The 26,387-nt window shown below is 36.6% G+C and overlaps 1 protein-coding gene across 1 annotated transcript; it reads right to left on the bottom strand.

The window, feature by feature from the left end:
* Positions 1-299: 299 nt before the first annotated feature.
* On the bottom strand, positions 300-10,826 carry skor2 (SKI family transcriptional corepressor 2). The gene is made up of 8 exons (XM_028024663.1): positions 8,640-10,826; positions 8,010-8,073; positions 7,232-7,309; positions 4,101-4,166; positions 3,871-3,969; positions 3,555-3,622; positions 2,609-2,673; positions 300-1,745 (listed from the first exon to the last, which is right to left on the bottom strand). Exons 1-7 carry the CDS (start codon positions 10,623-10,625, stop codon positions 2,617-2,619), a joined length of 2,418 nt encoding a protein of 805 aa, XP_027880464.1. The 5' UTR covers positions 10,626-10,826; the 3' UTR covers positions 300-1,745; positions 2,609-2,616.
* Positions 10,827-26,387: the final 15,561 nt, after the last annotated feature.

Below are 26,387 nucleotides of genomic sequence, written 5' to 3'. Positions count from 1 at the left end.
TGGACCAAATTTAAAAGCTAAAAATAATATTGACGTTCTCCAGTAAGATTAAGAATCGTGTCAAGAGGTGATTTTTGACAACAAAACTGTTTTGATGGATCTTTGCAGAAGACTGTTCACTGAGCTCCTAGCTAATAAGATGGACACTGTTCATTGTAATTGATTTTGTTGGTCATGGAGATTAGATGTCTTCATAAATTGCAAAAATAAGTTCTTCTTAACTTTTTTTTTACTGCAAATTTCACACTTCAACAGTTTCTTGTGTTTTTTTATTGTATATATTTTTTTATTTACACATAGTAGAGAAACTACTGGAACATTTTGAAATACATCTGCATTAACAGGTTATAATAATAACATATCAGTAAATGACAACTTCATCCATTCATTCTATAAACCAGGTGGGAGAGATGTCATTTGTACTTTTTTTTTTTTTACATACACTTAAACACACCATCTTAATAATCATTGTTATTGAGTCTCTTACAACTTCTTTAAAATCTATAATAATATTTTCACAACAAGGGTCTCAGGATTTTATTTTCAAATTATAAATAAATAAACACATAAAAAGACTGTAAGATTCAATACTCTCATGTGTGATGATTTATACAGTTAGGTGAAGTAATTTACAAATACACAACAAGAATGAACTGCAGTCTTCTCCTTGCTGGCCATACATTAACCAGGTGCTTGGAGATGGCCTTACAACTACCTGATCAGCATCTATTAGCTGATGGTAACATAATACTTTTACTTAAAGTTCTTGAGGTGGTAAAAATCTGAATCGGTGCCTTTCAGCTTCTATAAACACATACAGAATAAATATGATAGTGAATGAAATACATTTTTTAGGGTAACTTTGCATGTATAAATAAAATATGTACTAACAAATGTGATACATTGAATATTGACAAGGGCGTTACATCGGCAGTGATTCATTATTTGTACATTACAGAAATGATGGTGACTGTACATTTTCAGCATGTGAACCCTTTTTGGGGATTCAAAATGTAAAATTTTTTGTTCTTTTGTTGGCTCTGCACCTTACTTAGACATCAGTCAGAGCTTGTATCACATGTGTTTGCTGATAATTGGTAACAATGATGATCTGTGTACAAAAGGACTGGTCCCAGATCAACATGCCAAGAAGAATCTCTTTGGGCCCAAATGCTGATACTTAATAAGGGGAACTTTTCTTCAGGCTCTCTGGTTGGTGATGCCAATGCTACAGCAGTCCAGTGCATTCGACCAACAGCAATGAGAGTCACAAGTGACCCCTGTCTTTCAGCATTTTGTCTCCACCTTTTTGACGTTCTTCATCCAGGTGCTTGCTTTGGTCCTGGTTGAAGGAAGCTTGAAATCTTGCAATAGCAAAATACCAAGAATGGTCCCGTTGATCCAGATGTTTTCAGTTCAGTTAATTTGGGAGTGTGAGGGGGGAAAGTTGACCAAGAGAAGATGAAACAGTTGGTAAACGTTTACCAACATGCTGGTACAAAAGCAGCATGAAGTCATCCAAATGAGTTCAGAAGAACTGAAGGAATGAGTCAAACAGTTACTGTCCTTGGAAATCCCAAAAATGTGTAAATATATATAATTGCATTGGAATTCCTTAATGTTGGTGTTTTGTTCATTTACAGTATACCTCCTTTTATGTCAGTACAGTATGTGCCTTTTATGAAAAAAATATGCGACTTTCACAAGTCCAAGCAGCTTCGTCCTGTTGATCGTAATGATTCACCCTGTGAATGAAGCAATTTATAATTTAATTAATTATCAAATTCAATATAGATTTATACATTAGTTCTATATTTTCAAATGCTGATGTGGAAAAACCACCATTTTGAAGCTAAATGTAAAACCTTATAGTATGTTGCATTGATATTTATAACCATTTAACTTTTCAAACTGTGTTGGGATTTTGTGTGATAGATTAACACAAAGTAGCTAATGATTGTGAAGTGGAAGAAAAAGCATAGGGTTTCAGAAATATTTGATTATGTTGCTTGTGCATAGTTAATGAGATGTTTCCATGGCTTACATGGATGAAGGTAAACACAGGGCAAGACTGAAAAAAAAAATAAACAGTTTGCTGCAAAATACTATCAAGTCATACATACAATCAGCACTACAATGTAATGGTTCAGATGAAATCACATTTATGAATTAGAATGGCCAAGTCAGAATTTAAACCTAATTCAAATAGAAAATCCATATGGGAATTTTAGTGTATTGTTGTTCAAACTTGGTAGGGATATTAACACAAAATAATAAGAAATATAACTGCAGCAAAAAGCTACAAAATATTAGAATCAGAAGTGCTAAACTATAACAGAAGCCACATTTTCACAAGATTTTATAAAGAATTTTTCAAAACCGCTTGTCATTTTCCTTTGACTTCACAATTCTGCAATATTCCTTGCCTGTCCATCACAAACACTTTCAGTAAAATACACTGGGATTGTTGTTATGTGAAAACGTTAGTTCGGCTTACACACTTTTTCAAATAAATAATTGGTAATGTTTGACTGAGTTTAACAAAAATTGGAGGTTAGTCTATGCTAACCATTTTATCCAATTCATCAAGTTAATTCAATAAAGTTACCTTTTCAGCTACTTGCCAAGATGAGGGCTGATCTTTTCTTTTCTGATGATGTTGGTGTAGGGAATCTAAACGACAAATAAAGAATCAATTAATAAAATGCATTTACTTTAAACCCGGCACAATGTCTGTAAATTTATGCTTTATCTCATTCTGACATTAATATAGTTTCACTGACAAAAAATTTAAATTGGCAATTAAGGCCAAAACAAGAAAGGGTTTTGAATTTCAACATACACTACATAGATTATACATTTCTGAAGTTCATTTAAATGTCTGTGTGAAATTAATGTGTCATTACTCTCAGACTGATCCATCTGCTGCTTCTAGAGACATTTGTCAGTTACTGTGCAGACGTGCACTTTAGCCCACACAAGCCCTCGCAAATGAGCAAAAAATCTGTTGTCTGTGTTTGTGTTTTCTGCTTTTATAGTCACACAGATGTAGCTTGCTCATGTGTGTGTGTGTGCACATGTTTGAGGGCTATGGTGTGCATGCACGGTTCGCCATCACAGGCGTATGAGCGAACACAGTTGAGTCGTGTGTCAGAAAACAAAGACAAACAGCATCTGTCAGCCGATCTGCCAGCTGCTCCTGTGATTGATGTCAATGGAAACAATCAGACGACTGCAGAGGAACTTCTCACCCATGAAAGACGAACTGCATGATTGGTTTTGTCTTTTGCTGGACAAATAAACAACAAAACTAGTGTTGATTTGAATCCTGATTTATTATAGTTTGAGTTCTGATTCGGTTTCACCGTGACTTTAGATTTCCCTTCTGTACTGGAGTGTATTGAAACTTTCCTGGAAATTCATCTTAATATTTTTAAAAGTATTCAGTGTGTTTTTAACTCAATGATTTATTAGTCATTCAAAGTCTATTTCTTATTAGTGTTCAGTATCTAATGCATCAGCATGTAATGTACTGAGCAGTTACGGATTCTCACCATCTGTAACTGTTGGACCATTTCTTCTCTGTAGGCGAGCTCTCGTTTCATCTGATCTTGAAAATTATCTGAAAAAGTTGGCGTAAAACATTTATCATTTTGCAGGAAATTACTTTATTGCAACAAATGAAATTAGGTTGTATCAGATTATATATATATATATGGAATTTTAAAAGGTACAACAAAATGATAGCATGAATAAGAAAAAAGTAGAAGAGACATTTAGGGAGCTAAAATAGACAAATGATAAAAATAGTCTTGGAATGAAAACTAGATAAACATTTAGATTAATATCATAATTTTAAAAAAGACTTACGGAAGACAGGAAATGGGGAAGTTCCTTTTAGGGCATGAAACTCCTGTTCCAGTCTCCTCCTGAAGTCGATCTGCTCCAGGAGAACTTTCTGAAGTTCTTCTACATAAAGACAAAAAACGTGGGAAGACATGAAACTTTTCTTAAGGTAACTGGGAGAAATGATAGGAATGCCTACATAATTAGTTTGCTAAAATGTTGTCCAACATATTTATAAATCAAAGAACATCTACCTTTCTCCATATTTTCAACATCCTTCTTCAGTGTGACAGGAGAGGTTGCGCCTCTGCTCTGATCCCCTAAAAATAAAAAAAGATTGATTCAACAAACAGGTTACATAACTCCAAGTTTTCACTAATTAAAAACTTGTGGAAACGTTTCTCACAATTATTGGACATTTTTATTGGTTTATTGACATGTATAGGTGATATTGAGGTAATGGACCACAGTCCATATGCACAGACCATTTTTAGACTAGATGAATCACTACAGAGAGAATGAAGAAGATGGTCCAAGGAAGAGAAACTAGTCTGATGTTAAATTTTACTTGAAGATGCAGCAACATAACAGCTTTTGAAGGACATGAAGAAAGTTCTATTTTTTTAACAATATAATAATATTTGTGAAGACTCCAAAATGTTTCAATCTTATGAAAGGTCTTTTGTAATTTTGACTTTCTTGCCATTTTTTCACCCGTTTTCTAAAGTGCTGTAATTCATCTTCTGGCCTCTGGGTGCCAGTGTAAGTTTAAAATAATAATAATCTAAAAAGGACCAAGAAAAAATCATACATATGGACATGTGCAAAAGTGACAGTAACCAGGCAAAAGATGTATAAACACTCTTAAACTAAATTCTTATTTTAGGCACTAGCATAAAAAAATAGATATATATAAAAAAATGACATTTTGGGAAAATGTATTTATTTTTTTAACTAAATCACAAATGGCAAACGTCTTGTTACTCCTGCTGCCAAGATGTGACATAACATTACACAAGATTGGCGCATACAAAAAGAGCGGGATCTTTTACATTTACAATCTGTAAAAACTCTTCAGAGTCCTGTGTCAAAGAGACAATATGACATCATGAACTGTAAGAGGGTTCTCAGAGCCATTGGAAGAGAAAAATGCCCATGACATGACAGTTTTTCTACCATACTTAACAGTTAGAAAGAAGACTTGGCCACCCACTGGTTTTTATTCTTTGCTGTAGCACATTTTGGGTATTTTTTTAAACCTCTCTTTCCATCCTGCTCAGTGTGCATATTGTTGATTAAGAAAGAAGCCTCCCCCTTCATAACCCTGGGGAAAACAAAATTCAGTAAAAGAAAATCATTCAATCATGTTATTCCAATTATTTGTGAGCTCTATATGATGGGTGCCAAAAAATTAATTTGTCCATCTTTTTGTCTTCTTGGAGTAAACTGAATTTTAGAGATGGGAAAAGAGTGTGGAAATGGTGCTAAAAACAGCAGCAAAAGTGCTGACAACTGTTGCAGTATCATATCAGGATAGCCAACAAATAATTCTATCCCAGGAGTCTGCAACACTGCTTTCTTGGCCTTCTACATTGATGCATTCTAAATTTGACAGAGCTGAGAAATTTTGTTACATGTAGTCAATAACAAATACATTATGGCATTATTAGTATAGGATGTTAGGTACCCTATACTAACAAATCAGTTTTAATTATTTTGCTAAACTGTTTAATATTTTGTCCTTGGGTTGCATTCAATGTGCCTCTTAAATATTTACAGAAATATGGGCAGTCCTTTTCTGTAGTAAACATTTATTTCTCTAAAAATCTAAAAGTCTAAAAAGTATAGTTCCTAAAATGCACCATAAAAGAATCACTTTTTATACAACTGCAGTATTTTTGTTAAAGGGTCATGCAGGTCATGCAGAAAAATGAGTTTTCGAGTAGAATAGTGCTGCTGACCCCTTCTCTAGACAAAGAATATTGAACATTTTAAACTGAATGTTCACCAGAATGAAATAATTTTATTATTTTTGAACAGCAACATTTAGTTTTCTAAGTACTAAAAAATGAACCTACTCTTTAGAACTTTTTGTGACTCTGTACTAAACAACTCCATCACATGGTGTTTGAATTTGTCTGCATTGTCATGCATGTATGCATATGTGACAATGAGGCATTTTCTGGCTTAAATGAAGCAATCCAGTCCCCTCAACATGTATATTCTCTTCCAGTTATTTCGAGTCCTGGCTCCTTCAGCCTCCCCATGCTTCCTCCTCTTTCTCCCATTTAGAGCTCTCCTCCACTCCTCTTCTCTTCTCTCCTCTCCTCACCCCTCTCTGTCTCATTTGACAAGCAAATTTGCAGACAGTGCCCGAGGATAACAACCTCGTTTGACAGTCAATTAACCGTGAATAGTCAAAGCCAAGGCGGTTTGCATTACATAAATGGAAAATTAGATTATTTTTTCTCCCTAGAAACAGAGGGAGAGTGTAAAGACAGTGGAGGGGGGAGGGAGGTGGTGGGACTCGGAGGAATCAGGCCTTCTAATCACGTAGAGCTTCCCACCGCCCAGGGAGACATTTGGCAATCAGGGGAAAGGTGGTCTCATTTAATTTGTTTCGTGTAATTTTTTGAAATACATTATACATTATGCGCGGGGATCATTACGATGTCTGCATGTGCAGGGGGGGTGGGAGTAGATATAAATGTTGGCACAGATGTCATAAAGCACTTTTAATGTCTTCCTGACAGATATAAAAAGGCAATAAGCTGTGATCTTTTTCAAACGGGAAGGGCTGTTTTGCGCTGAGAAAGGGGAAAAAAGGCAATTATGCTGGCGAAGATATGGGCCTTGGATGGAGATTGCCGGCGCGCTGCTTATCTCTGAGCTGATGTTTTCTTGTTGAACTGTAACAGCCCCCCTAAGAGTAACATTGCAGGCGACAGAGAGCTGCCGCGGCAGAGCGGCGACAGGAGCAGCTCTCTGCTGTTTTCTCATTTCTGTGTGTATTTATATAAATCCCTTAACTCCACATCTGAATACAGAGGAGCTTTCCCCTCACTGCGTTAAGCATCCTGAGTGCCATTTGTAACAAAATAGAAAAAAAAGTGTAATGTTTGAACATCATATCCTAGTTTTACCATGTGAGAAATTTAATCAGCATTACCAGTTTTATGCATACCTTTATTTCCTCATTAAATACCTTGTCATTGTTTCCTCGTGGGTTGGGTGATGATTTAGGGTGCAATATAGGGAACCAAATATGAATTAAACTAAAATACAGAAATTAAATTTACAGCCAATTTTCCCTTTTCAAATGCTATTCATTTTTTTTTGGTCTGACAGCAGCTGCTCTTTAACACTTTAGCTTGTTTGATCATACCTGTGCACTCTCTCCAGTAGTCAGGTGCTGAGGTTTCACTCTCTGGCACAAAGAAACTTCTCTGCTCTTTGTTTTCATCTGGGAGAAAATGAGAGAGAAAGACAGAAAATGGGAGATTCAGTAAGGCCCATTGATTGAGCTGGTTATCCGGACACATGGAGATAACTAAGTGCGCCCACAGAGTGGGGTTTTCAGTGTTGAGAAAACACAGAGGATATTTTCCTCAGGAAAAAGGGTCATTCTGTGAGATGAGTTTAACAAATGAAACTTCATAAGGATGGTAACAACTGAGTCAGACAAGAAATGAAACAAAAGGGAATTAATACAATTGATGCCAGCATCTGATCAGAATTGATTAGATGAAAACAGTGCAGAATTTTTTTTTCTGATGAAGGTGGCAAACATTTGAAGCTGTGGGAGCCTATGACTTCAGCACAGCAGAAGTCAATTCTGGAATGAGGAGGAGATGTATATTCTTATACAAAAATATTTTATAGTTATATAATTTCATTTTTAAATTATTTTCATATATCACTTTATTAATCTATTAATTATATATAAGTACAGTCAGTAAGTCAGCTAATTGAAAAGTCATAGTAATTTCTGAAACTTTTGTCAAAGTTTTTTGTCACTACTGAAATTGGGAACTTGACATTTCGCAATTTTTCCTGAAGAAAAGTCGATAACTAACCCATGTAAAACACATCAACAACTAATACGTTTCTTCTAGAATTGTAAAAAACAACCTTTAAAAAATACTCAACATGCTTGCACTCACCAGAATTGCTTGAATTGTCTTTGGTTGCATATGCAGGCAGTCCTTCATCTCGATTTTTCTGAGCCTGGAAAAAAAAGATAAGAATTTCATTTACATGAACTACACTTTGATAAAAAAAATTATTATTATTATTATTATTATTTATAAATGCAATTTTCTTGGCCTACTGCAGTTATAAAGGTTTCTTCTGTTTTGTAGGCAGTTTTCTTTAAAATAAATGTTGGCATTAATTTAACTGATGCTGATTTTACCTTTTTTTTCTTAAGAAATGTTTGTGCTATGCAATATTTACAGTAAATATGTTAGCTGGTTCAAAATTAATATTAGCCAGTCTTGACAACTCCCCCTCTATCTCTCCTTCATCCTGTCAGGGCCTTCGTTAATGTGGGAGTCAGAAGGTTAAAGATTAGAGCTGCCCTAACAGGTTGGGGTGACGGGGGCAGAACAAACACACTGCGTCCATTAAACAATCTACGTCTAGGCCTATTAGCTGAGATCAGAGTGGGGTGACTGTTTCAATTTCTACAGGGAGAAACCAGGCTATCAATCTGCTTATGCAGATCACAGCACTGCCTGACTGCGGCACCATTTAAATAATAATTAGCTAAAGTGGCCTGTGGGGATATTTACTTTTTTGTAAGCTGTGTCCTCTCGGTGGGGTGGGGTGGAGCTGGAGAGAGGCAAGCTGGCGTGTGGAGAGGCAGGTAGGCTGGGGGACTCCTGTACAATGGGATTCGAGGAGGATCCCGGGGAGGTGCTGGGAAAAATTGCGCCACTCCCCCTGTCCTTCCCTCGTTCCTCTCCAGCACTGTCACTCAGAACAGGGAGATACAGGTTGGTCTGAGTCTGTGGCGGCCTATTTGTGAAGTTCCCCTCCTCCTCCTCATCCTCTTGCTTTGAAGACTCCACATCCACTTCACCCTCTTCCTCACTCTCTGCTCCCTCTGCTTCCCCATCACCTCCGCTTTCACTGCCATAGCTGCAGCTGCTGGTGGGCGACAGCCGCTGGTGTCGGTCTGATCCGGGAACCACGACTGCAAAGTCCTCATCTGTTGCTCCGTTGACTCCTCCGCTGTTGCCGTGGAGCTTGGTGATGCTCTCTGCATCCTTGACAACTGGGCGAAAGGCAGAGCCATAGCTGGGCTTCCTCGTTTGGAGAGCTGGGTTTTCTAGAAGTTTTAGCCATCCCTCTGACGTCACAGGGCGAAGGTCTGGGGTTGCTGTCGTGCACTCAGTGTCAAACAACCCGGATCTTGGTGTGGTGGTCCCATTGCTGGGGGCCATAGCAGCACTGACAGCATTCCCATTGCTGCTTACAGTTCCAGCATCACTAGGATCTGACAGATCCAAAAAGGCCTGCCTGAGAGATGGATTTTCAGTTAGAGTGGAAAGGGTGCTGGGCTGAGGCTGAAGGTAGGTAGGTACTGGAATCCCCCCAGCTGCTCTCGGGGGCCAAAACATACAGAAAGGAGGATAGAAAGCGTCTTTGCGGCCAGGCCATAAAAGACCCGAAAGCCCTGGCCCTTTCTGAACAGTTGAAACATCACTGTCCTCCTTTTTCTGCTGGCAGAGGCCAAACGCAGGGAAGGGGTAAGGGGATGGGAAGAGTGACGTAGGGGGGAACTTCTGCAGCATGCTGAAGCCTTTGCTTGGGACAGGGATGACAGGGTAGTTGCGTGGTGTTTTACGAGGAGAGAGGCTGCCTCCGTCCAGATCATCCTCATCCTCAAAGCGGGCTCTTTTCTGTGCACCCAGGTCAGGTCCTATCATATGAGGTACCACCGTACCTGGGAGACTCTTCATGGGACCCATGGAAGCGCACTGGACAGATGACGGCAGTGCTCTCTTCCGGCTACCTCCATTGAACATGGCTTTGACATCTTCCCATGCGTAAACTAACTCATCCGGTGGAATTTTGTCTGTCAGTCTGAGGTGCCTTCGCCAGGAGTTGAAGTTGGCAGCATCAGGTTGGGTGTACTTGGCGTCTGGTGTGCGGTGAGAATGGAAAATGAACTTGTTTGGAGAAAAGTACATGTTGCAAAAGGAGCACTTGATGCATTTGGCCCTGGAGCTGTTGTAGCGCGCTGGTATGAAGTTACCCCGGCAACCCCAGGCGCACTCGTGTGTCACGTCGAAGGCAAAATTGTCGGGCAGTTTAGGGGGTGAGTTTTCTCCCAGGAAGGACTTGCACAGGCGCTCGGCTTCACGCTTGGTGATCATGCCGCACCGGCGTGACGAGATGGGCATGGCACCGGCCCTACGGAGGATCTCCAGCTGAACTGGAGTGCACTGGACACAGGTGATCCCTAGGGCCACTCGGCGGTTATGAATCTCGTTATAACTGTAGTTCTTCAAAAGAGTGTTTGAAATCTGTGCCAGACAAAGTCTCTCATTGTTGTCAATGACGAGTGACACAATAGGAACGCCGTACAAGATGACCTGACCCACCTGGTTGGGTTTGAGGGGAGAGGAGGATGAAGGGGAAGGGGAGGATAATGAAGAGGATGAGGAGTGCAGATGGGCAGGCCTGGGTGGAGTGAGAGGCTCCTGTTGATAAGAGCCTGTTGAGTTTGTCATTATTATTTCATTGGGGCTTGAAAGATGAGCGTTGTCCATGCTTGGAATATTTTTTTTTTTTTGCTGCTGAACCTGTTGGAAAAGGGAAATAAAGAAACGTGATTGTCACATTATTATATATATTTAAATATATATAAATCATCTTGTTAAACTTATGTGCACACTGCATAACTGTTGCCACAGATACACTGATTTTGATGAGTTTATTAGCATGAAAACAAAAGGTAAGGAGATAAAAATGTAGACACAATGTATAACATTATCATTTAAATGTTTTCTGATTTCTCATGTCAAGTAAAATATATATTTTTAATATGTGTTTTAGAAAACGTTGGAATATGTAAAACAAAAAAATTCCATTTAATTTATCTTAATTTTCCTTTGAACTGCAACATATGATTCCAAAAATTGTCACAACAAAGTTCTTTTAAAAAGTGCAAAAATTGTATTTACAAAACCTTCATCTTCAGGATTTAAATTTAATGACTTTATCCAAAAATATTTTTTTACAACTTTATGAAGTTTTACTCGTGTATTTTAGCTGTCGATTGAGAAGAAAATGAAAGAAGGCAAGAAAAACATATTCCTAAAAATTATTTGGAAAATTATTACATCTAACAACCTAATTAAATAAATGTAAAACGTTTTTAAAATTAATTCTCTATGTAAAATATACTGTTATGTAAAATATAGTGAATAAGAAAACTTTATAGTTCAATTTGTACTTTCTTCCACTCAGTAATTTTTATGACAGAAAAATATATAGAAACTAAAATATTCTGAAAGTGCTTCAAGAACACCTCAAAATGATGCAATTTTAAGCAGCTTGCAATCGATGGTTTTGCAGAAATTAAACAGCAACTGATTACATTTGAAGTCAGTTTTATTTTTCCCTAATGCTCACTGCATCATGATATCTGGTCCTCTGGTTTATCCTTCCGTTTTTGTTGCTGGTTAAAAAAAAAAAAAAAAAAACTTTTTAAAAATATGCATGATAATGACAGTAATAAAAGTAAAAGCTCACCATGCCGAAACAGTCAGAAAAATGTCTGCGTTAAAAAGGACACATGAAGTACTTCAGTCCATCATCTGTGAACGTCTCTAATGAGGGACACCATGCGATGATAAACTTGTCTCTGTTATTTTATCCTTATTTTTAATTACTTATCATTTAGGCTACGTGCTGTTCAGTGTTATTTGTTTAATGCCTTGTTTGAAGGGTAGCTACAATGTGCCAAAAGCAGTTTTCAGTTTTAGCTCAGTCTGAATTTAAATCATATCTCAATTTTCAGGCGCTGGTTGACAAAACAAATGTTATCATCATTTAGTTGTTTGAATTTAAAACAGATAGCACCTTAAAAAGATTTTTGCTTGCAGTGACTTTATGAGGCCCGAAAACTATTGGTTTTATAGAAAGAAAGAAAAAAAGTCCTAAGCTGCAAAGGGCTGGTAACTAACAAGAAATATATATAATATCTTAAAATTTAAAGCGATAGCACAGCCCCTTATTTATGTGCATTAAATTTAAAACCTGGAACATTAATTCGTTAAACTTAATGACCATTGGCCTCCAGCGAGAAAGAAAAAAAATAACTATTACCAAGGAAGTTTTGGACACGAGAACATAAAACTTTTTTTAGTTATTATTATTTTTACAAGACTATTTGATTATTGTCATTATTATTTATATATTGTAATTATTTTCTAACAATACGTCGGACTACAAATACAAACTAATGATTATGAAGAACAGTTAGTTGAACCATATCCTGCGTGGAAGACTAATCTCTGTAAACTGCTGATTTATAATGAACAAATAATAATAATAATAATAATAATAATAATAATAATAATTATTATTATTATTATTATTATTATTTTGCAAAGTGGTTTAGAAAAGTGATACAAGAACTATATCTTCGGGGATATTTTAGCTTTCAGCTTCAGAGCAGGAGTAAACAAATAAACAATTCTTACCTCTGACTTTGTCGGGGTTTCCCAGTCGCGTCAAGAATAAGTTACCCCGTCACAAATTGGATCGATTTATCCCACGCAGCAGGAACATTTTCATTTTTTCCTCACTCAGGTAATTCCGGGAAGTTCGCGCTGAAAGTACCGGAGTTTTTTCTTTAACTGTGGCGTGAACCCGCTCGTGAGGTGTGAGTAAACTGCGACGCTCGCGCAGGCTTTATCCCTCTTTTCAGCACTGCCACGCGCTGTCCTAATCTCGCGCTCCTCCTCTCCCTCTCCCTGTGAGTGCCTTCCTCTCTCTCTCTCTCGCTTTTCCTTCATCGCTCTACCTGCCTTGAGCTTGATTGGCGTGCAGCCTTAGCTCAGCCCACCGTCCAGGACAGCTTTAGTCACTTTCCTTACCCTCCGCTTCACACGCTTTGCTGCTCTGTCCCACTAAACTGCTTAAATAACGTCTTTCCAACAACCAATAAAATTTGCAAACGCAAATCTCATCCCAAGTAAAAAACTCTTTAGGTCAACAAAACTTAGACTTAATCACGAGTTCATTAATTTACTTGAGTTTCTTTGTGAAGAATCAACATTCCAATTTTACTCTACATTAAGCATAAATTTCCTGATCAAATTGTATGTCAGTGTCGACTGTAAGTTGGAATATATTTTTATATATGGAATATATAAATTCCATATATATTCCATATATATATGGAATATATATGGAATATATATATTATATTAAAGACAATGACTTCTAGTCTATGTGTGTATTTAAACATGCACAGATGATTGTGCACCTTTTTCTACAACTCGTTTCCTTCCACTCAACTTCCCATTAATAGGATTGGATACAGCTCTCTATAAGCAGTCATCTTTAGCATTTTTTGTGACTTTCCCTCCTTGTGAAGGGAATCAATCTATTGGACAGCTGACAAGTCAGTAGTCTTCCTGGTTCCACATGGCATAGTGTTACATTTCTGTATTAGAAATGTGTTAAATAGTCAAATTGTTTTCAATTATTTTATTTTTTTAACACGACAACAGCACAACTGGACCGCACAATATAGATTTGTACCGCAGGAAATAGCACAATAGAGGAATGTGTGTGTTATATTAATTTCCACCCTCCACTTAGGTAGAACAGAATTTCCAAGAACTAAAAAAAGTCGTTTTCTACTTTGAACATACAGATTTCATCCTCAAAGTTAGGAGTACTGAGTTATAGCACCTAATGGCAGTTGGAAGGCGCCCCAATCAAATTCTGCTCAAGGCCCTATGCGGTCTTGATTCGCCTCTGTCTGAGTTACAAATTAATTACCAGTAAACTGATGTCAAAACAGACTGCTGGCACCAGACAGCCAGAAGCAGAGAGTGGCAAAAGGAGATGTGGCTTTTAAACACAGACAGAGTGTGGACTAAAACAATATTCCAACCACAGAAGCAGGAGCAGAAGAGAGGGGGAAATAAAAGCTGAGGCAGCAGACAGACAGGTATAGGCTACACAGTCTGGGAGATCAGAATAATGTCTGTCAGAGCAGCTGATACCCACATTCAACGCTGAGAAGGCTTTTGGAAACTTGACTCTCCCTGCATGTGCAGGTTGGTCCCAAGGGATGCGCGGCAGCAGGAAGCACGCTGTAGCCTATGGGCTATCATCTGTTGTAATTGAAGGTAAGAGGAGCTCAGAAGGAGCGCACCGTGCTATAAAAGGCACCTGAACAAGCTCCTCAAAACATTTTTTTTTTTTTTTTTTTATGAGGGTTTTCAGGGGACCAACAAGTTTTAGAGCTATACCAAACTCTAACATGAACACGATATAAATGGTGCATCTAGAGGTACGTGTTTGAAAGATGAATAAACCTTAAGGCTTCATACAACATGGGTTGTCTTGATAAATCAATAAGATTCTTAAAAAAAAAATGTCATCATTCAGCACATATGCAGAAAAACTCTTAAGAAAGTCTCATCTTGCAAAACTTTCAAACATTTTATGTCTGATTAAATAAATACCTTTTCATGAAAGTATTTTTACCAGCATTTTCCCTTTTTTGCAGCAAAAATTTAATTTCTTAGACGTTCAACATTTGTAACATTTTAATATATATATTAAAATGTTACTATATATATATATATATATATATATATATATATATATATATAGTCTTTGTTTTTTGCGTATTGTTATTATCATTATTCGCGGACTTTAAATTATAAATCAATGCATCAGTCAGGGTACCTATTTTTGAAACTATCTGTAACCGTCACCTGATATATTTTAACATTAGAGCATCTTGATTAAGATAGCAGAGTCGCTTTTAGTCTCCGCTTTAAATCTGTGCGCGCATGCCCCTGATGCATGAGCGACGCACCGAGAGAAGCACGAGACCCCATCTGCTTCTTTTCAACCAATTTAGGTTGTCACCGCGCGCGCTTTTGTCTCGCGGACAAACCCCACGGGAGGACACCAAGATGGGAGGGGCGTGCGCGCACAATGAACATAAAATAAGCAAAAGGATCGTTTTATGTACATCTTCGGAAAAGTGAAAAAGTACAAAAAGAAAGCTAGATTTTTTTTTAATTTGATTTGATAAATGGAAAAATATATGAACTTATATATTAGGCAAAAATACAATTGGAGAGACTTTTGGAAAGAGCATAATGGAACAACTTTTCTTGTCCCGGGATAAGTATGTCTGACATGTTATCAAACGTACTGCATGACTAAACCACGTAAAGCAGGAAAAAGCCTTATTGGAACACAATAGCGCTAATAGCCCCGTTGGAATACATTTAACTTTTTTTTCCCGAATGCATTAGCCGCTTGCCCTACTGAGGAATTAATCATGCGTTTAAAAAAAGAATTGCGTGTGTGACCTCTGCGGGTCAGAACGGGAGAGTGGTAAGAGAAAGAGAAAGAGAGAGAGACAAAAAAAACAAAACAAAAAAACATAATAAATTAAGAGCTACAAGACTAAGTGAGCTTGAGACATTTAACATCAAATCTGTCAATAAATGACGTATGCCCCGGGCCAGTGATTTCCATATTAAAACGCTTCACCTCCTTTTGTCAAAACGCTCTGGGTCGAATCTGCATTACAGCACAGCACTGATTTCATTTTTAATATGAAATGTCTCCTGACACAATTGCTTTTAATTCCTAAGAAAAAAAAAAATAACACAAATACAAATCATAGTCCAGACTGTTCGGTTCAGTTCTTCACTATGAAATACATCGGAATTTATTACCCAAACTGCTTCCAGTTGGTTCTGTAACAACACAGTGGCTCTTATATTAATTTGTGGATTTAAAGGCGTATGTAGGCTACAGTATGGTACAATCGCCCCGCATTTCGCCGTTTTAATCCTTACTTAATGCTTCACGTCCTTTCACTGTTCATCTGCAGCAAAGATTTAACTCGCATCTTATGCAAATTAGAAAAAAAAAATACTCTAATTGATATTTTGTTTTATATACGCAGTATTTTAAGGGGTTTCCTCTCCTGGGTGTTTGGATTTGAGCGGGTGCGCGGGCGCGTCTGTTCACTCATCCCCCCTGTGCCAACACATGCAGGTGCGGGTCATTACTCTCCTCTGCTTCATGGAAGCATCACTACATTATCACAATAAAAGAATGCAGACACATTATTGGTCTATTTACAGTATTAGTCTTGCCATGTCACAGCCTATTAAGCTGCATTATTAGCCACTGTGTACCAGCAATGGCCCGTCCTGGAAAAACAGGCCGTCTACAGCAGGCTACACTCTGGATTTTCAGGTTTAAATTAGTTTCTTTCATTTCAGATTTTTTTGGGGGGGCACTAGAGAGTCCGTATATTAAAACAAATGTTTACAAAGTCAAGTTTTCTGATTAAAATGTTATTTTTTCTTAATTCTATCTTAGCCCCCTGAGCGATACATGCATGGCCTCAGTTTGTTAAAGGCGTTTTTACCCCGAGGCGCTTGTACCAATTAGCTCAGCAGGCCGTCCAGAAGAGGTTCTCATAATTCACGGAGGATCTGGAACATCACCCACTGAAGTACTTAGAAATACGCAAAATACAGCTGATGCGATTGAAGTAGTTCTTCAAAAATTAGAAATCAATGCCTTGAAAAGGGAATTATGCGCAATATTGAGCAGCGCCTTGTTTTAATTTATCTTGAATATTACATAATCACTCATACATACATTCGCTATCCAAAAAAGATGTATTTGCTGCGAATTCAACAGTCATTGATTATACCAAAAATCCAAGCTCAGCGTCTCAGTCAGAAAGAATTTGAAAAAAAAAAAAAGACCAGTAAAATGTTATGTTGTTTACCACCTACACAATTATGGAAAATACTTATTGCTAGTTGTCCAGTGATGCGGGGATGACCATAATAAGCCATTATAAAAGCTGGCTTGAAAAGTGCTGTATCCACGAGCATATTAATGGAAAGTTGAGTGGAAGGTAAAAGTGAACAGTGAATAGGCGGGGGTCCACTGTATGTCCAGAAATAAGATATAATCAATGGCATGTGCCTCAGTGAAATGGATCTGGCGGTGTGTTTGAGTTATTAGTATTTAATATAATAAAGATCAGCTGTGTAGAAGAGTCCAAATGCTTCTTTTGATGCTGCTATTGTCACAGAAGTGTGCATATGTGTGCCAGTGTTTCTGTGCTTGAATTCAATCCTTAAATACACAGAAACTTGTTCTACCGCACAATGTTAAGTTCTCAGTCTAGTTCACTGTGTATAATGATTTATAGCCTAAAATACCTCTTAAACTGGCAACAATTAAGATTCTCTTAAATTTGTGAATTATTTAAAAACCTTGGAAGACATTCAAGGTTTATAAATACTCTAAATCAACCACAAACCTTCACTCAGAGGGCTTATTCCTGTCTGTAAGAAATTATCCATTTTGGACTGTGAAAAAAAACCCCATCCTTTATTTTAATTAATTGACAAAGCATTGACCTCACTCTTATTCAGACACATCTTCCTCTGAGACAGAAGCTGGCGATCCCCTTAGTCTCTGCAAATGAAAATGGAGCAGTCTTGTAAATTACCGCACAGTGTGCTAAATTATTGTCTAAAATTAAGAATGTCTATCTGTCTTACATGCAGAGAATACACCTCTTCATGACTGAGATCAAGAAAGTCAAGAGAAGTTTGTTGCGCTATGTAATTTCAGAAACTTTCCACACAGCAAAGAACTTACAATCATAAAACTTGTGATTAGATACTTACATATTTTATTTCTGTGATTATATTTCAAGAGAATATTATTATTATTATTATTTATTTATAATTTTTTTTAAAAAAGGACTCAATAAGATTGAAATATAATTTTATTTACCAAACAACCAGGTCTTATAATTAAAGGCTTGCTTGACTTTTAATGATCCCTGTGCACAAGCAAACTTGTGGAAGTTATTTTAAGTGGAATGCGTAATGAGACGTTAACAGTGAACACTGAGCTGTAGCCAATTAGCTGTGCAGTGCAGACAGACTGCTGGGCGCTACACTGTGCTTTTAAAGCAAGCAAAGCTGAGAGGCTGCAAGGTCACATGTGACAGTGGGTGTGTGTGTGTGTGTGCGTGTGTGTGTGTGTGTTTGTGAAGAAGCAATCTGTTGACTTGGCCCTATTAGAGCCATCAAAACACATCAAACAAACACTGTGAAGACAAATTGTTAAACCTTTAAGATGAATTGAATGAAATTGGAAATCCATTCCATTGAGTGTAAAGTTGTGTTTGTTTCTGTGGTCAAAATTACATTATCACTGAATCATGATGGATTGTCTGGGCAATATTTTCTTCTTTAGAAAACCAAAGGAAAACCAGACAATTCAGTCCAACATTCACATTTAATGGAATACTAATGCACTACACATGTATAACAGCTGTTTTAAGGTCTTAAATCTTTTATAAATCAAACATGCAAAACTTTGCAGAAGTATCCATGCCACAGACTATGATTTTTTAAATAAATTATACAAAATGGCACATAAATGTAGAGTGAAATTGATACACGGTTCTCATTTAATTTTTAGAATTAGAGATCAGAAGTGTGCCTTGCATTTGTCTTCAGTTTCCCAGAATCAATGCTTGGCAGAGTCACTTTTCACTGCAAACACAGTTGAAAGTCTTTTTGAATATGTTTGACTATGCACATCTACAGATTGACAGTATTGCCTATGTGCTATTATAAAATAGAACAAGCCTAGTCATTTTAGATGGAGAGCATCTGTGAATGGCAATATAAAAGTTTTGTCAAACATTCTCAATGGATTTAAGCACAGACTTTGAATTAACAACACATTAGGTTTTTTTCCTTGGCTGTTTCCCCAAAGGAGATTGGATTTACTGGAATGCTTTTGTCAGCTTTCCTGTTCCCTCAGCATAATGCTACCACCACCATTTTTCACCATGGGTTTGGCATTTTAAAGCTGCTGTGCAGTGCTTATTTTCTGACATTGTAGCCTTTGTGTACAGAAAAAAAGCGTAATTTTAGTTTCATATGATCAGAGTACTTACTTCGTAAGGTTTTGTCCTCCAAATAGATTGCAGCAAACAGCAAAAATAAATTAATTTTTCTATACTTCAAGAACAGCTTTTTTCCATAAAAGCCATAGAATTTGCATGAGATTATGAGTGTAAAGTCGGCTGTCTCATTTTGAATTTTTAGTCTGGAAAACAATTGGGAAAAAAATCAATTATTTTCTTTCTGCTTTATAAGTATCCATTATGTTAGTTTATCGCTATTCTAATGATATCTATTGAAGGTTGTAGTATAACAAAATCAGGAAGCTCAATGAAAACATTTGCAAGGCACTGATGTTTTAAGAAAGTGTGTGGCTCAGACAATAAAATGAACCTTTTTATTAATTTAGACTGGAAGTGTTAGAATCTGCCTATCATGATAATCACAGGGCTGAAGAGGGGATACTCCAATTTACAAGCACTGCAGTGTCTTAGATTTAATCAAAGGTAGGGACTTATCTGAAGCAGCTAGGTAACATAGCTTCAAATTGGAATACATGTTAAATGCAGGAAGTTGAGCAGCCTCCATGCATTCATAATTTGTTTTACAGTATGAACATTTATATGACACAAATTAATCATAACATACACAGTAAATTACAAACACAAAACAGAGTCAAATAATACTTATCTTATGGCATAAACCATTTTACACCGCTACAGCTATGATTGTTATGGTTTAGACGGGGGAGAAAATACTGACAGAAATGGAGGTAAGCCTCAGTTTTAGACCTCTCGTCCAAGAGAGTCATTCAGCTCTCTGCAGGCTATCAGAGTGGCACATCTCGGCAGGGAGAAGATAACTAACAGAGATGATCTTGTAGTATCATAGCTTAATTTTCTTTACTGGGAGAATTTTCAGTACTAATGTAACTTAAATAGGCTATTGTGGGGCAAACTGCATGTGTTTTTATGGGACATAAAATCATAGAAACTCACCAAAAAGGAAGATTGGCACTTAGGCATGCACAATGTGTTAAAATGAATGCTGAATAAATTACCACAGTGCCACTCCAAAAGGCCTGCACCAAATCTTTTCAATTCCCTTTGCGTGTGTGTGTGTGTGTGTGTGTGTGTGTGTTGTGCTCAACAACGAGTCTTCTTGTTCTTGTGTAACCTTCATTTCTGTAATGATAAAAATAAATCCAAAGAGCCATTGATGGAAATGTCTTCCCCTTTATTTTACAACTTGCTTACAACTTAATTTATTTGAAATTACACTTAAAGCTGTTAAGGGTGTTGCTTAAGGGGAAAGCCACAAGAAATATTTGGGCTTTTGCTGGAATTGAACCACCAACCTGCTGATTGCAAGTAACAAGAAAACAAGAGCAGGTTGAAAAGAAGCCTCACATCTAATGGAGCACTAGATGAGTGAATTATAACTTTAAAAGAACAATCTAAATTGATGTGCCTGAGCACCAACATAACCCCCCCCCCAAAAACTGGGTTTATCCACAACTTACTATTTCTGACACTGCACCTTAACGGGAAATTGATTTAAGTAGAGAATTGTGGTAACATAGTGCTTTCTTTGGAGTAATCATTGGAAATAATTTAAAGTTTGTTTTCAGTTTGTATTTTTTTGTAAAACGTACTTTTTTTTCTGCTCTTATTTAATGTAAATATCCTTGCTGTATTTTCCATCTTGCAGCATGTAGTAGTAGTTTCATGCCCTGGAATGGCCTCTGCCAGTTTCTATCCACTTGTATTTAAAGAGTCTGTTATCTATTGTTCCTATTGTTGGTTTGTGGTTTTGTGTGCACTATTGCTGTGCAATTAAAGAAGTTTCTACTGATGTCATTCTGAGTATGTTTGTATGCAACGTTTGGGTCCCACCTCCATGTCCGTTCGACCAGCGTGACAAGCGTGTAACACAAACCATGTTCTCCACAACTTTACCGCTGTGTTCCTTGGTCTTCATGGTGCTGCTGGTTTACTGCCGTATTTATTTTGAGATTACATTTTATTTAGTTTGAGTATTTACTAGGTTAAGCCAAGTTGCGAAGGCAGTTGGTGTCATTGAATTTCATTTAGGGGTATCAGAGTAAAAGAAATTTGAATAAAATGCAGCCCACATTTTGCATATTTCCTTTTGTAAACAATTTTGAAAACCATAGATCCTTTCCCTTCCATTTCATAATTATGTGCTACTCTGTGTTGGCCAATCATATACAATCTCAAAATAATACACAGAAGTTTGTGGTGGTAATGTAACCACATCTAAAATGCATCCTGTATATTCAGCTGTGTGGTTTGCAATCTTGAGCTTGTTCTGCCGGCTTCCTCTGCTTCACACTCATGCAGCATCCAACATACAGTAAATAGGCATATTATCAAGGTGTCTAACTCATGGCTGTATAGTATATTACATGCATTGTACTGATGCATTTGTGTGTTTCATGATGTCTCTGACTTGTCTGTACATCCGCCTGAGTAAACAAGAGCTACGTTAATGCGGACGTTAAGGGCTCTATTAGTGCTACTGACAGGAAGCGGAACAACCCAGGCTTTTTCTATTTGTCCATTATTAATGAGGACTGGAGGTTAAACTACCGCTTAATCACCAGGCAGTATAGAAAGTGATGCAGAGATACAGGGATGGGAGCTGGTCAATAAAATGAGTGGGTGGACAGAGATGTTTTTTTTTTTCCTTCAGAAATTAACCAAAGAAAAGAAAGAATAATGACAAGAGTACAAACAGAAATTGACTGTTATTTCCCACAAGCTTAATTAACAAGTGTGTGTTTGCGACTGAAGATGTGTTCCATTTTAGTTTTGAGATTGTCCAACCAGATATTCCTTTTGCTCCTCTTCATAGTAAAACACCACTTTGTGTTGGTTTATTAGACGAAGTCAACATAAAATACACAGAGGTTTGGTAATAACATGAATAAATGGGTAAAAGTCCAAGAAGACACACAACATCACAATAAGGATGTCCCTCTCACCCCAGAAAGGCATTAATTTTGTGTAATCCAGGCATGATCAAGCATGTAATCTCCTTAAATAAAGAGTACAGGGAGGAAATGTCCTGCATACAGTCACATAAACAGACATCAATGGTCTGTGTCAGATTAAACTGAACATACAGTATTTAATCTTGTTTTAGTTTTATACAGTTTGTTAGTATGTTAGAAATTCTGAGGTACTAATTTTTTTCTGCAAGTGACTTATTAAATAATGACCAATAATGTAACTATTAACATTACAAAAACACCAGAACAAATTGAAGCTGGACCTTAGTATTAGATTTGTTTTAATCTTCTGACATTACATTGAAACTCTTATTTTGTATTTTTTAATGCACCTTTTTTCTGGAATTGTTTTACGTGTGATTTTAGCTCTTTAGCCAAGTTTGTTATGTCATTCTCTTTATTTTTGCACTTCAGTATTTATTTATATTTATTTGATAAATTATTTCTTATTAAATTTCAAGTGTCTTTTTGCCGTGTTTCTCTACAATTCAGTTAAACTCAGTTTACTTGTAAAGCACAATCTCACAATAAATGTCACGAGACATATTGCAAAAAAAGTAAATGAAGTGAAAACAAAAACACAACAGTTGCTAATGCCTGTATTACTTCTGACAAATTCTTCTTCTTGGTGTTTATTAATATATTTTGATTTAAACTGTTTTCTCCATAAGTTTCTAGTGGCCTGGATTTTTAATTATGCCATGTAAAGCATATTGTGTTACACAAAGTGCTATGCAAATAAGGGAACAGCAAATTTCAAAATATATTTGCTCCATTTGATTCAACAGGTTTTTTAACAAAAGAAGAAAGAAGAAGAAGTAGTGTTGTTTTGGCTCAAATATTTCAACAAATAATTATCTAGCACAATTCAAAACATGCTGTCAGAAACAGCTGGTGTGCATCTTTCTCTAGCAATTAATTTTCAAACACACACACACAACCACATGCGAAAAGCTCACATTTATTTTTCAATTATTTCACTTTTAATTATTTGATATAAATGTGGTTTTGCTTAAGGGCCTACCATTATGAATAGAGGCTGGCTTTTAAAGAGGGGCCACTGGGCAAAATGGTAAACAACGGAATTAAACGGTAATAATTATTGTTCCAGAAAATAATTATTGTTCAGCAGCCTATCAGCTCTGGTGTTTAAATAACAACAGATATTAGCAGTACTTTTTTCAGAGTGATGACAATGTGTGTGTGAGTGCGTGTGTGTCCACACATAGTGGCTAAAGCTGAATCCCATATGCAGTAGATAGACAAGAAAAGCCGAGTATGCTGAGACACACAAGCACGCACACACACACACACACACACACACAGGCAGTGGAGATTAAAACACAGAGTGTGCCATACAGATGGGTAGAATATTGAAAAAACACATGAAACATACTGGATTATATTTCCTCAAACATGGAAATAATTCAGAAATTAAAATTTAAAACTTGAAGTGTTTCATTTATTCTTATGGCCTGTTTGTGTAGCCTAGACAAAAATGGAACAAGACAGTCGAAAATGTGAGAAATTTTGTAAATGTATTGTTTATTATATGTTTTGTTGAACAATTCTCAAAGTTTATTTAGATTTTTCTGACATCTAAACAGTTTCTTTTTAAAATTTGACTCAACAACAATCTGTCATCCAGGCTTAGATACCAAACATGCGGATGGATTTCACATCTGTATTGTTTATGTTCTGCTGATCCCGCCCAACATTGAAAGTCAACATCAAAACAGCTTTTGTGGCCATTATTGTTTTTCATATTTTTGCCTTATCTCTCACTGATCCACTGCTCTTTAAATACCCTTCTAGACTTCAGCACCAGAGTGTGAATGGGGGGATTAACAAAGATGCAGGATGAGTGAAAAGGATCTGACGGCACTAATGACGACAGACGTGTCAGCCTTTGTTGTTTGTGCTAAACAAGCATATGCACAAGTGAACACGTCCACAACCAATGATCGCTGTCGCAAGTACAAATACAAACACCCTATGCAGGAAGATGTTTTTCATGTGTTTTGACGGATTATTTGTCTTTAGACATTAATATAATCTTTAGGATTTTTAGCAGATGTTGATACCGAATGAAATCAGGAAAACATCCATTCTGGAAATTATCTGGTGGTCATTTATTCAGAACACTTTATATGCAAAACAATTTCCCTATATTCTGGTTGTAGCTTAGACTGATCATGTAGAAACATTGATGAAATTATAGCAGAAAAAAGGGGTATTTTGTCAGTGTAAACACAATTTGTTTTAAACATAGCTGAGAATAGAAAATAAACAGAACTAAAAGCTTTAAATAAATGGCTCCTGAAACACCATATATTTAAATGGTAAGTTGTTTTAAAATATATATATTCATATATTTTATGTAGATCTTTTTTTTCCCAGTCTTTGTGTCCAAGTCCATGTTCAATATAACCAGAACAAATGTTTAATCACAGCTGTTGGAAAGATGAAACATGAAACATACTGGATTATATTTCCTCAAACTAGACTTACAAAACTCTGAGGGATTTCAGAAATGTAATTTATTATTAAATTTTTATACATAACAGTGGTATTTGTAACTATTTTTGTATGAGTTGGGACTGAGACTGCAACCCAACATAAGATAAGAGTACTTATTGACAAATATTATTTGAAAGACAATCAGCAACTTCTTCTCTGGAAATCACCAGCAACCAAACTCTACAGAATGATGAGTAATATGGATAGTGCTGGAATGGCTTTAATGTTTAATCAGGAAATAATATTTTACCCAATTGATGTGGATTCCAGAAGTCAACATTGCAGAGTCTTGAAAGCCAGCAGACTGACAAAAGACAGACTGACAGACAAAAAGGGAACAGGGAACAGAAAGGAGACAGAAACAGATCAGGAACATTAACAGGAGTTACAATAGACAATTTTACAGAGTGACTGCAGAACAGGTGTCTATGAAGGCAGCAGCACAGGTGAGAGCAACGAGCTAATTCACAGACAACAGGAAGGGGAGGGGCAGTGAGCAGGAGCAGCTCACCAAGCCCATTCAAAGAAGCCTGTAGCTATCCTGCTAACAGCTATGGTATAATGAAGCCCAAATATAAGTATATAAAAATATGTTTATAAGTTATGTTTGTTTCCAATGTTGTGTAAAACTGATACTGGCAACAAATGAAACACATTTCTTATGTATCAAACATTGTAGAAAGTCAATAATTGTTCAACATTACAACTTTCTCTCATCGTTTGGGTTGTTTTTAGTAGGACAAGATGCTCAACTAAACATTAGGCAAGGAAACTACTAGGTTAGAATATATCACCAAAACTACCTGGTCAGGTTTAGGCACCGAATCAGCCAGTTTAAGATTGGATAGAAAAACTATGATGCAATATGGCAAAAATATTTCTTGTTTAGTATAAAACTAAGCCAGAAGGTTTACAAAACACAAGAAGTTTGTGGTACAATTTTAACTGGTTCACAGATAAAACATTTCTTATTTTACATCTGGAGATATTTGTTTCTTGATACAGCTGTGAGAAATACTGTTGGCAGCTGATGTGTAAAAGAAAAACAAAACACAATGTTGACTTAAATTATAATTAATAATCACCTAAAATTGTGCTGTTCTTAGTTCAACTGAGCTGAGACACACTGAATAATATGCTACACTGTGGATGTTTGTATGGGTTTGGCCACATAAACACGCCACACTCTCTAACAGAAGTGCAGCAGGAAATATGAGTCTGAAACACCATTATAAGCCGATCTTCGTCGAGTGACTGATCTCTAAATGAAGGCTACATATTTAAATCTCTCTTTCAGTCTCTACACTTACGTCCAAACATGACCTGCTGGTAAACCTCTACTCTGTATTTGAAGAACAGAAGCCACAAGATATAGAGAAAGTAGATCTTTAAATGCCATGTCTGCTGGCCTGCTTATCTATTTAGCTGACCTATGCTGGCAGATTTCAAGCTGCAAATGGAGCCAACAACAAGAGTGACTTTAAATACTTTTTTATCTTGCGTTTTAGCGTTACACAAATTGGTGTGTGTGGCTGTAAGCACTTTAATACGTAAGCAGCTTGTAGAGAAGATGTTGGTATAATCCTGAAAATATGGAAACAGTTCAGACATTTATAATAACATAATATATGTAGATGTCCCCTTTTAAGGGTCGAGTAAAAGAAAAGAAAAGAAACTATTAAACCTACTTGGCATGTTCAGAAAATATAGGAAAAGGTCAAGCATGGCATGTTTATACATTAAAATCTGATGTTCTGAGATTACATAAATCCAACAACATGACTTTGAATATGCATTAAACATAAAGG

The sequence above is a fragment of the Xiphophorus couchianus genome, chromosome 8 (assembly GCF_001444195.1).
Source record: "Xiphophorus couchianus chromosome 8, X_couchianus-1.0, whole genome shotgun sequence".
NCBI lineage: Eukaryota > Metazoa > Chordata > Actinopteri > Cyprinodontiformes > Poeciliidae > Xiphophorus > Xiphophorus couchianus.
This window is presented reverse-complemented; position numbering and strand designations above follow the sequence as displayed.

Coding starts and splice junctions, on each gene's coding strand:
- skor2 (XM_028024663.1), bottom strand. CDS start 10,625: ATGGACAACGCTCATCTTTCAAGCCCCAATGAAATAATAATGACAAAC. Junction 8,074..8,639: donor AGGACACAGCTTACAAAAAA/GTAAATATCCCC, acceptor TTTTTTTTCCAG/GCTCAGAAAAATCGAGATGA. Junction 7,310..8,009: donor AGACAATTCAAGCAATTCTG/GTGAGTGCAAGC, acceptor ATTTTCTCCCAG/ATGAAAACAAAGAGCAGAGA.